The sequence below is a fragment of the Pelobates fuscus genome, chromosome 1 (genome assembly GCF_036172605.1).
Source record: "Pelobates fuscus isolate aPelFus1 chromosome 1, aPelFus1.pri, whole genome shotgun sequence".
Classification (NCBI taxonomy): domain Eukaryota; kingdom Metazoa; phylum Chordata; class Amphibia; order Anura; family Pelobatidae; genus Pelobates; species Pelobates fuscus.
In genome coordinates this window covers 137,369,777-137,382,587 of record NC_086317.1, presented here as the reverse complement: position 1 = coordinate 137,382,587, position 12,811 = coordinate 137,369,777, and the positions used below count along the sequence as shown (strand labels likewise).

Here is a 12,811-nt window from a genome sequence, read left to right as displayed (position 1 = left end):
TGAAGACCACGTAAATATAACACAGATGAGGTTTGCCCTGCTTGGGTCAAAGCTATTATAGTGGGGAGGGTGGTAAAATATGATGCATGCTGCAATTTTGTAAGTATTTGTCTTTGAGGTCCTCAAATCAAACTTTACTGGTGTACCTTATATTGTTAGACTACTTTTTTTGTGATCTTATGTGGAAGGATTAAACGGGTTCACAGGTTGGGGGTAGCTAAACTAGTGCTCCAACTGGGTTACAGAAGTAGTAGTAGTCTTTTCACTCTGAGTACCTAGCTCCTCCTCCTTCTACGAAATATGCAGATTAGTCTTTCTATCGCATATCCACTGATGGTTTACTCAATGAACCAGTGATTTTAAGGGTAGAAATTAACTATTAAACCAGACAAGCTCTCTGAACTTCCCTGGGTATTGATGTAAATTGTGATTTCCTTCACTGCTCCATAGATTATTTTTCTAATATTAATATTAATATTACTCCATGTAATGACTGATGGCAAACATTTTGAGATTGAAGAAAGATGACAGAAGCTGTGCAGGTTTTTGTGATAGGAGTACTTCTTCTAAACCTGCGTGCAAGTTAAACAAAGGGAAAACAGGTTTCCATTCCTAATGTTTAACAGTGATTGTTTAGAATACTGACCAGTAAATGCAGACTGTTCTAATCCTGTGTATATGCATGCACAATTCTATTATAAGCACGTATTGACAATCAAGTTACATAGAAATAACCAATCCCACATTAGAGGTCATCACAGCTCTATGATTTTAGTTATTAAGCTAAAGATTGTAATGTGAATTTTCCAAGAAAGTTAACTCTTCATTGTTGAACTTATTTTCTTTTTGTATAATTGTCTAGATGAACTGGACTTTACTCATCCTCCATCTCCAGATGTAATATATGATGACCTCCCAGCATATTCATCAGCCTCACACATGGCTCCCACTCCTGGTGTTTCTCATTTGCCAGAACCTGATGAGTCAGTGGATTTTCAGAAAGCAGAGAGAATGGCTTTGCCAAAGGACCATGCATCTGAAAGCAAAGACGTAAAAGCACTCCCCAGCATTAACATCCAAGAGGAAGAAAGTATAATACAGGACAAGCAACCACCAGCTGTCCAGCACAAACAAAGAGAAAGATCTGTGAGCCCTAGGAATGCCAATAAAGGAAGCCTATTGAATCCTGATAAGGACAGAAGTGCAAGGAGAGGTCGGTCTGTAAGTCCCAAAAAATCTGAAAGCAAACGCTCCAAAGATCCGCTTGAGAAGACCCAGAGTCCTAGACAATCAGAGTCCAAAAGAGTACACAACGAAGTCAGAGAGAGATCTGCAAGCCCGAGGAAAACACAGAGTAAAAAAGTAGAGGGCATTACCAATGCTGGGACTCATGGGAAAGAGCAGTCTAGGGCACACAGGGGGAGATCTGCCAGCCCAAAAAAGGCTTACAAGGACACCGATAAAATTCATGATGGTGATCTAGAAAGGGTGCAGAAATCTATAACCAAGCCTCACAAGACTACCACCAAACCTGAAGCTACTGATCACACAAGGGAGAAAAATGACAATCATGATAAAATAAGAAAAGATGATAAGGGAGAGAAAGTAAAGGTTGAACAAAAGCAAGAAAAATCTAGAAAAGAGGGAAGGGATGAAAAATCAAGAAGAGAAGAGAGGGATGAGAAATTTAAGAGGGAAGAAAGGGGAGATAAAATCAAGAAGGAAGAAAGGGGTGAAAAATTCAAGAGGGAAGACAGGGATGAGAAATCCAAAAGAGAAGAGAGGGATGACCATTCTAGGAGGGAAGATAGGCATGACAAATCCAGGCGGGAGGAGAGGGATGACAAATCTAGACGAGAAGGGAAGGATGACAGATCCAAGAGAGACGTGAGGGATGAGAAAAAGACAGATGAAAAGCACGAGAAATCCAAGAGAGATGACAAAACCCGGAGAGAAGAAAGGCATGAGAAAAGGACAGAAGAAAAGGCAAACCACCATGGAGCAAGTGACAAAAGATCTCCAGAGAAAACAGTTTCACCAAAAAGTATGACGGAACGGGAGAAATATAAAGCAGAGACTGAGCCTTCCAAAAAAGAGGGCTCTTATCCATTGAGTAAACAGCAGTCACGAGATGTGGTACCAAAAATGGAACAAGCTGAAAAGAACAGATCAAGGGAGCCCACTGCTTCCCACAAAGAGTCCCTCAAGAAATCCACAGCAGAAGCTGCAGACAAAACCAAAGATGAAGGTGTGTCAAAAGCAGGATCAAAGAAAATTTCTCCGGGACCATGGAAAGTGCCAGGAGTAGACAAAATCACAGATGCTGACACTTTCGATATATAAACACTAACTGAGCATACATTTTGAGCAATTTATAACTCCTAGAAACTATCTGGCATAAAGGACATTTGGGATGTGCTTGTATTGAATGGTCTTCCACACGATTGTGAAATGGAAATCTTTGAAGATGTATTGCTGCCCTTTTGACATTGTGCTGCTAAAATCAAATGGGTTGGACAGTGTTGTACAGTTCTTGAACACATTTATTTAACTTTGCCAACGTGATCATAACATAATCCTGTGCCAATTAGTCTACCTTCTCATTTTATTTCCTTTGTCTGTTTAAAGTGTATGTTACATAAGCCAAAAGAAGAAAAAAAAAAGTAATATCATCATGATTCTCTTGAACATGAGATATATTTGACTGAGCATGTTGCATGTTTATATACCGTAACAAAACATCATATATGTGTGCACCAGTCATGGCAATGAGAGTTATTATTGGAAGTAGCCGCTATCAAGAACAAATATCAATTGATTATCAATTTTTTGCCTTTTCATATTTAAGAATCCTCTGTAACCAAGATTTGCAGTACCAAAAGCATTACATGCAAACTGTATTTTCACAAATAGTTGAATTCTATTACAGCAAAGTACACGTAGCCCCCCACCCAAAATGGCTTACTTTATATAAGCAATTTTTGTATGCACAAATTGTGTCAAGGATTACTCACCTTGAAAATATATACTCAACCCTTATCATAGGTACCGGAAATGCACAACTATCACTTTTTGCATACAAAGGGTTTGATTTTATTTTATTTTTTCTATGTTTGTATTATGATTCTAATGTTTTAGAATACTCTATAACCAATTTTGCCTCCATTGACTTTTCTTTCTTATCATAAATCATTTTACATTATTTTTAAATATCTAATTTGAATAGAGAAGGAGGAAGATGGACGAATTATACGTATATTCATGAGTGTGATGCATTTTATCAACATATGTAATTTTATTAAGGCCGAAAAAATTGGACAGTGTTTTTATCATATGGGTAAAAAGTGAAATGTGACATAGAATTTGCAACTGTATAAAATGATTTCATGATGAGCAGTGTTCAAGAATAGAAAACAAAGGGGTAAGAAAAGTCTACTAATAGAGTAAATGTATTTTTTTTTTACCTGCAGCCTCCCATGCTCAATTTAATTAGTAATTGTGATTGGTAAATTCATAATATTTTTATTACCTTTTTAAGAAGAGAGAATAGGTTATTTACCAAAAATGCAATATTGGCACAATCATGAGTTTCTTTATTTTTTGGTATATTGTGAAATTGTATATGATCTACTAGCCACAAAAAGACATTGTTACATAGTTATATGGTACGTTTAAATGTTTTTTTTGTTTTTTTTTTACTGGCACCCATAATCAGTCATGGGAAAAAATCTGTACAGGGATATCTAGAACACAATATGCACATCTACTCCCATTGACAAACCGACAGGAGATAATGGAGTCAGCAGGTGCCTTGTTGCACATGAACCCCCTTCCTGTTGCTTCTAGAGAAACCCCACCACTGACATAGTAGCATATCATATGACTGCCACATATGAGCTCCAGCTCACCTGTGTGAGGTTAAATGTATATTGGCGTCTACTTAAAACAGAATGAATTGCACTTTAATCTAATTCTGTTCTTATATGCTAAAACAACCCAAATTATGTTTTCTTTGGGAATTACTGAACTTCAATATCTATCAAGTAAAGTTGGCTAGGTGTTTTTCTAACCTGGTTAGTAACATTTTTAGCTAACTGGTGGGTAACAGTCTCTCCAACACTTTAAAAATAAATAAATTAAAAATCTAAAGATATTACTGTTCTGATTTTACAAACCTTTTTTTTTTTATTGCTGCACATGACTTTAGTATATACCAAACAAGAAAAACTTAACTGAAACACATCGCTTAACATTGTCGCACACGTTATTTCATATAATGCCATTTTGCAAATGAAAAAGTTAAGAAAAAGAAGGGGTATGTGAAAGAGTAATTTTAGGAGGAAGTTCTAAAAGTGGAGTACTCGTGGGATCTTATGGCATGTTCCTCCTGATTGCTCAGTATTTTTTACTTTTGCACCCAATTTTTTTTTTAAACATACGCTATACATACAGTAACATATGGTTTACGTGTATGCATGGAGCCTCTCATTCCTACCCAGTGACTACATGTTTTGATGCAATATAAGAAAATATATCTGTTTTCTCTTATAATGGTCTTTACTTTGGCAGTAGGTGCTTTTAAATTCCACTACAATTCACACAAAGAATACTGAAGTGGAGTATTTATTGGGCTCATATCCCATTAGTGTGCCACTTAGTTAATATCCACAACCACTAAATAATGAAGTCTTTTCTCCCATCAACCCTTATTGTGAAGCTTCTTAAGGTTGTTCTATAAAATGCATTAATACACAGGACGATCTCCTGTATAAAACAAATATTAAAATCCTATCAAAAGCTACATTTTGCACAAGAACAGAAAAGATGCAGAAATTTATGTACTTAACATATCATTTACATTCGCACTGCGAGATATTCTTACCATTACCTATTTTTTCTGTCCCTTTTCATCATTCACTCTTCTTAAAAGATTTTATTTGTGATGGGAACCTTACCACATACAGCTATAGACAAAAGGCAAATAGTGCTGAGCACATACTATCCAGAAAACCAGTTTTCAAAATCTGTTCCCAAACTTCACGATCTCTACTGCAGAGATAGATCTTCTTGCGCCTATGTGACAAAACGGCGAATGTCTGTGCAAATGGTCTGATGTGAATACCAGTGTTGGAAAAACTGCTGTTTCTAGATGTGTACTTCTTAGAGCATTCTCGGTTGTCAAGGTCCACTCACAGACCAAGTCATGATGTTTGGCCCAGCAGAGTTGGTTAAATTCTAGCTAGTGGTCCGTGAAGATTAGTTGAGAGACTGTATTGTAGATCATCATGGAACCTTACTTAATCATAAAAGGTTGAGGGTTGGGTAATATATTTCTGCAATATACCTCTGTTATGCTATATGTAATGGTGAATGTTAATCTGCTACTAACCTTTTGACTGCAAGAGGGGGCAGCAACCATATTTGTTTTTCTTTGCTGTATCCTTGTTTCAGTCAAGCGGGTAATCAACTAACTTAATGCACATCATGCTGATTACTGTGATTCGATAGATTCTATTGAATATACTGTGATTTAATTTTTTTTTTTTTTTTACCTGTCGAAAGTAAATCTTGACTCTCATGGGAGCTGGTATTTCCAAAATCTCTTAAGAAATGTTGCCTTGGAATATTAAGGGAATTAAAGAATAGATTTACTGGTTGTAAATGTTTATATAATGTACAGCACCTATAAATATATATACATATATCTTTCCAAAGTATAGAATAGATCTGTAAAGCAGTTATTATTTTTTATATAGATATATATATATATGAGAAAATTCCAGTCAAATGGCCTTCAGTTCTTGCACTGTAAAATACAAATTGCTGTATAATTTTGTTTTATTTTCCAATAATGCATTATATATTGTATGTGTTAAGCTGAAGTATCCTTCAAAATTAAGAACTATTTTGCATTAAAATGAATACACACATTTGCTTTGACTTTGGTTTCCTATTGATTAAATTAAATATACCTGTACATGATGTGCTTTGTCTTTGCATGAAAAGAAGAAGAAAAAATGAATTTCACCATTATTATGTTGTGTGCGTAGAGTACTTTCTAATATACGTTCTTTTTCAAGTTTGTCATGGGAATAGCGATCTTTATCCAAGGGTAATCATATTATGTTTGATATAAAGATAACAAAAGGATGAAGTTGCCCTACCACAAATAGAGCATGAAACCATGAGTTTTGTTTTTCATTGCTATGTTAACCAGATGTGTTGCAAACAGGCCCTTCTTTGACTGGTTGCAATTTTTAGAAATAGTTTTTTCATCTGCTCTGTACAAAGGAATCCCAAAAATATAAATTCCCCCGTTGCAATGCAATCTTCACTGTTTTTGATATAAAAGCTGGTACCACCAAGATTATTTCAAAATGAGGAGTCCTAGATTACCTCAACCAATTCAGGCTCAAAAAAAAATCCCAAAAGAACAATTTATCAAATTAAAATCTACTTATAAGCACAACAGTTTTGTGTCTCTTCAGTAACGTGATTCTTTCAAAGGAGTTGCAGCACTGTACTAAGCAGTGTAATAGACAAATACAAAGGAAATAGAGAAGAAACAAGAGGAAAAGAAGGGGTCCATACAAGAACTGAGGGATCTGACCATTAATGGAGCCAGATTTTCTGAAATGAGGGAAGGGAAAAGTCTTCTTTTAATTTTTTTTTTTTTTTAATTCTTTATTTATTTTGACAGATATAACATACATGTCACAAGAGCACCATGTACTTCACGACATTTGCAGTATACATAATAAACAGGGTACATCTATTCTACCAAAGCATTAATGAGTGGTGGCTGCCTATCGGAGTGCCTCCACCTTTTCCCCTGTACAGCATATTTAAAACGCATAAATGCCCCCTGACATAGTGAGCCATAGACTGACAGTTTTTATTTTTGAGAATAACTGAAAGGAAATATAGAGATAAAAATAAAAACAGCACCTTCCATCCATGGTAACCTGTGTGATCTGGCTGTACGAGTACGTGCCCCCTGTAGGAGTGTGCTCCCTATCTACTGGGAAAAGTCTTCTTTTATGTGTGAATCATTAAGACAACCATGTCTGGCTGCAAATATACAATAAAATTTTGTAAAGGTGTTCCAGTGTAACTAGTTCTAGGAGTTGAGATAATTTGATATCAGACATGAAAGATCTAACTAATATATAGTTGTGTCCAAAACCATTTCCCAAAAATACTAGCCAGTGAACATTAACTGAGCTTAAAGCAGCATTGTGTTGTAAATAAATTCTCTGTTTATCAGTTTTGACCATAGTCAGGTGGCCTTTAACCCCTTAAGGACACAGGACACATGACATGTGTGACATGTCATGATTCCCTTTTATTCCAGAAGTTTGGTCCTTAAGGGATTAAAGGGTTGTAAATATCTTTAAATAGACCAGCCATACACATAGTGAAATCGGATACATGTGCTGTTTTCCATTACAGTGGGATTATACTTTACTACTAACAAGTTACAGGAAACTGTAAATATGAGTGGTATATATGAAAAAGGACCGTGAATTTGGACGTTTACAGTGTTATTCATTCAAGTGAGAATTGTCTGGAATTTAAAGTGAATTTAAAAATTATGGCCAAAGCAGCCCGAATGGAAAATAAATAAATAATCCAATTCAGCTATGCTTTCAGTTAGGCTAATTTTGGCCTTAATTTTAAACTCGCCATGAATTCCTGATAATACCAACTGCAGTAAAGAACCCTGTTCATTTTTGGAAATGTTTTGAGGCTTGGTCAACGCAGACAAAATTGAGAAAAGGACTGAGCGCATGTGAATGAGACAAAATGCAGTTTTTTTGTTTGTTTGTTTTTTCTGGATTGCGTAAAGCAAAGTTTCAGCTTGAGAGAGATTCCTTTGAGCTGAAATGTTTATTCTGTCCAATAAACCTGCCTTTTGGATCACATATGTTTAGTTCCTTTCTAGTCTGGTGAGAGTGGTTGCCTTTGTGCTGGAGCCACTATGGTGGTCCCATATAGAAAAATGTTTGATGACCCATATATTCTGCTTCATTGAACACAGATCATGGCACCCGACAATGGTAACCCATCATCCAATCAGTGAAAAAGGTGGTAAAATGCATTCTGGTTACTGTATCCATAAGAGTTATCATAATCTCAAATATCAGTCAAAAACATAAAGTCTAGAAGCAAACAGAATGCATAGGGCAGTACTTCAAAACAAAAACAATTTAAAAAAAAAAAAAGTGTACTTTTGTGGATCTATGTTGCTGGTTCTTGTTGTTTATACATATGGCGTTAAAGAAGAGTAAAGCCCAGTCCATTAATTACAGAAGCATAGCAATAGGGCGTGGTGTCATTCGTTGCTGGGTCTGATAGGGCTCCATAAAGTTTTCAGATTATCTGCCACCCACCCTGCCCATTCTATTCCATGGAACGTGAGGCAACTTTTTAAATCAATGGTTTGAAAGGTGGTCAGTGAAATCTTACATTGTTTAAAATACTGCTTTACTGCCCATGACGTGGAGAGCCTACGGCTGGCCCACCAGGAATTTGTGCCAATTATTTGTATACACATACCTACATGTGTGTGTATATGTGTATGTATACATATATAGACAGTTGTGTCTGGAAATATTTGGACACCGACACAATTTTCATAATTTTGGCTCTGTATGCCACCACAATGGATTTGAAATGGAACGACCCAGATGAAATTGAAGTGCAGACTTTCAGCTTTAATTCAAGGACTTTAACAAAAATATAATCTAAAATTTGTCTGAATTGCAACCATGTTATACAAAGTTCCCTTATTTCAAGGGCTCAAATGTTGTTGGACAAATTCACACAATCCTAAATAAAATGATAATTTTTAATACTTTGCCAAGAATCCTTTACAGGTAATGACTGCTTGAAGTCTGAAATGCATGGACATCACCAAACGTTGGGTTTCCTCCTTTGTGATGCTTTGCCAGGCTTTACTGCAGCTGTCTTCAGTTGTTGTTTATTTGTAGGTCTTTCTGCCTTAGGTTTTGTCTTCAAGTAAAATGCATGTTTGATCGGGTTGAGTTCAGGTGATTGACTCACCCACTGCAGAATATTGCTTTTGCGGTACATTTTTAGGTAATTGTTTATCTTTCAATCAACTTGCTGAATTTAGCTTAATCTGAACAGACAATATATCTCTATAGACGTCAGAATCCATCCAGCTGCTTATGTCTTCTGTTACATCATTAATAAAAACTAGTGACCCAGTGCCATTGGAAACCATGCATGCCCATGTCACAACGCTGCCTCCAACGTATTTTACAGATGATGGTATGCTCTGGATAATGAGGCTTTCCAAGCCTTCCATACTTTTTTCTTCCCGTCATTTCGGTACAGGTTTCATCTGTTCAAAAAATGCTGTTCCAGAACTAGGCTGACTTTTTTTAGACCTTTTTTTGACAAAGTCTAATCTATTAATAATAATAATTTGTGATTTGTATAGTGCTTTTTTATGTTAGACTCAAAGCACTTTACAAGTATACAAACAAAAAGACATAAAAGTTATTGGTTTCTGAAGGTCAGCTGAGCATACTGAATGCCTAATGGAAGTGGTGTTTTTTGTTGTTTTTTTTTAACGTCTGTAAGAACGGTGCCTCTCCGATTGCGTACGGTAAAGAGTTCCAGAAGGTAGGGGCAGTGTGGCTGAATGCCCTGCAGTGGTGGATCCAGAACCAAATCTCGGGAGGGGCACTGGTGGTGGGCTAGAGCAGGGTGAAAAGGGCTGCAGCGGAGTAATAGGGGACTCTTGTTTAGGGGATAGGAGGCTGTACACATATGCGGCCACACGCTGTGATATGAAAACACAATAACACACTGGCACATACACACAGAGAAAAACATATACCTTCACACACACACTGGCACACCCACAGATACAAACCTATACCTACACATTCACACACAGATACCTACATACACAGATACACATACCTACACAGATACACACACTGGCACACAAATACACACACATACATGCACATACACACACTGGCACATAGATACACACATACCTACACATGCACACACACATCCCTAAATATACACACAATGACACACATACCTTCACATACACACACACAGATACAAGGCTATAGAATATACAGACAAAACTCCAGGTACTGAATATATATTTATTGGAGTATAGAACACCTTAAAAGTGCAAACGTGCAACGTTTCGGCCCAAGAGGGCCTTAATCATGTTTAATCATGTTTAAGTCCGTCTAGGGCTGAAAAGTTGCACTTTTATGTGGTGTTCTACACACTGACACTCAAATATACACACTGACACTCACAGATACACACATACACACTCACACACACACACTGACACTCACAGATACAGATACACACATACACACTGACACTTACAGATACACACTGACACTCACACATACACACTGCCACTCACACATACACACTGACACTCACAGATACACGCACTCACAGATACACACTGACACACCCAGATGCACACAAACTCACAGATACACACTGACACTCACAGATACACACACACACTGACACTCACAGATACACACACACACTGACACTCACAGATACACATACACACTGACACTCACAGATACACACCGACACTCACATATACACACATACACACTGTATCTGTGAGTGCCAGTGTGTGTGTGTGTCAGTGTGTATCTGTATCTGTGAGTGTCAGTGTGCATGTGTGTGTATCTGTGAGTGTCAGTGTGTCACACATACACACTGACACTCACAGATACACACAGACACTCACAGATACACACAGATGTGCACATGGATTGAGGAAATATTGTCCCTGAGAAAAGTCGGTGGGGATATGCATGCATGCTGGTTTGCAAAGCCCTTTTTACTATGCAAAACAGTTGCCTGGATCTACTGTGGGAGAGTGCAATTTTGCGTGATAAAAATTAAGCTATCTTGGAATTGATATTCGATGTTTGGTGAGAGCGGCTTTATCCTCTGGATCATGTCCTGCGCCACTTTCTCTCAAGTTTACGACCTGTTCTCTTCATTTCTCTGATGGTGCTATCAAACCACGGTGCATTGTTGTGGGTTTTGACAATGCGTATGCGTGTTAGTGCAGTGCTTTCTAGGGTATATCTCATGGTTTTATTGTAGAGCCGGACTAAAGAGCTGGGGTCTTCACAGGTGCCCATTAGTTCACTTAGATCCATATGTGATGTTACAGCCAATGGCGTCGCCCCTTTTAATGAGCAGTGTTTGACCAGGTTCTGAGGCTGGGGTCTGACTGACTGTGATACAATGGAGAAGTGAATGGAGTGGTGGTCTGACCAAACAACTATGTTTACAGTTACTGGCGTCACTTCTAGTCAAGACTGGAACACTAGATCAAGTGTATGACCGTTTCTGTGGGTGGAAGTGGCGACGATTTGTGTGAAGCAGAGTGCACTCATCAAGCTGAGGAGATCTTGCCCAAGCAGAAATAGGGTTTCATCAATCCACGTTTTGAAATATCCCAATATAAGCCATCTGGGGTGTTCAAGGATTAAGCCAGCCAAAAGGTCTGAGAGTTCCTAAAGAAATCTCTTCCCATCTCCTGGGGGTCTGTATATTAACAATATCCGGAATCCTCTATCTATTGAGAGGCTGGCAACTACTCATTCAAAAGATTGGGGTTTGTGGACTGATATTCGTCTCTGATTTCAGGATGGTTTCACACAGATCATAACTCCACCTCCCTTGCGATCTTGTCTCGGGCTGTGGAACACTGTGGAACTGCCTGGAATAGCTGCCTCTAGAGTAGGCCTCACATTTTAATCTAGCCATGATTCTGTAATGCACACTAATTTGCATGTTTCAATAAGGTCGGCAATAATAGTTGTTTTGCTTCTTATTGATCTGGCATTGCACATGATTGATCTGATAGGACAGTCTTGGGATTCTGAGTTTTTGATCTTTTTAACAAACATAAAGCCAAAATGGAGAAGCCATGTGTGGATAAAAATAAGTACACTCTTACTGCTTCCATAGGAATTAAGAGACTTAGTAGCATACATGTGCTGCTTATCAAAATTCCTTGCTTAATTTATCATCCTCAAGTGTGAGCACCTCTAAAAAAAAAGCCAAAGTTTTTGCAGTTTGCTGGTTTGGAGCATTCAGGTGTGTGTTAACACAATGCTAATGATGAAAAACATCAGCAATGATTATAGAGAAGCAATTGTTGCTGCCCATCAAACTAGGCATGGATATAAGGCTATTCATTTCAAATAATATAAAGTCCATCATTCTACAGTGAGAAAGCTTATTCAAAAGTGGAAAATATAAGACCGCTGTCCATCTTCCCAGGAGTGTATGTACCAGCATGTTAAAAGTGTGCAATGCTCAGAGAAATTGCCAGTCAAACCTCTGCGCTCAGACTCAATCATTAAGCACTGGAAACCATGAGGGAGTGATTAATAGCGACTGCTCGAGGTGGAGGTGCAGACCATGCTTTCCACCACCTGATGGAGACAACAGTATCCTCGGACAGGGGCGGACTGAGAACCCTCAGGGCCCACGGGCAAAATAAATCAAGGGCCCCCTTACAGGCCCCACCCATGCTCCGCAGCAAGCCCCACCCTTGTTCCGCCTCCAGCCACACCCTACACAATCTTTAGACACAAGGAACAAAGGTGCAATAATCACCTCTAGGCCCCAGTAGAGACTACAATTGAGGGCTAATGGGCCATGGAGGGGGGTCTTTCTAGCAGAGGCTATCTCAGTGTCCTTTAGAGAGTGTGTTAGAAAGAATCCCCTCCATGCCCCATTAGAGACTACAATG

The 12,811-nt window shown here is 38.0% G+C and overlaps 1 protein-coding gene across 2 annotated transcripts in view; it reads left to right on the top strand.

Moving 5' to 3' along the window:
* Positions 1–3,694, top strand: part of MAGI3 (membrane associated guanylate kinase, WW and PDZ domain containing 3) — a 309,487-nt gene extending 305,793 nt beyond the window's left edge. The window contains exon 21 of one of the 2 annotated variants that reach the window (XM_063450667.1): positions 863–3,694. In XM_063450667.1, the coding sequence (XP_063306737.1) occupies positions 863–2,343 (1,481 nt within the window). In that variant the 3' untranslated portion in view covers positions 2,344–3,694. The remainder of the gene's footprint in view (positions 1–862) is intronic. The other variant, XM_063450673.1, reaches the window with a different exon arrangement.
* Positions 3,695–12,811: the final 9,117 nt, after the last annotated feature.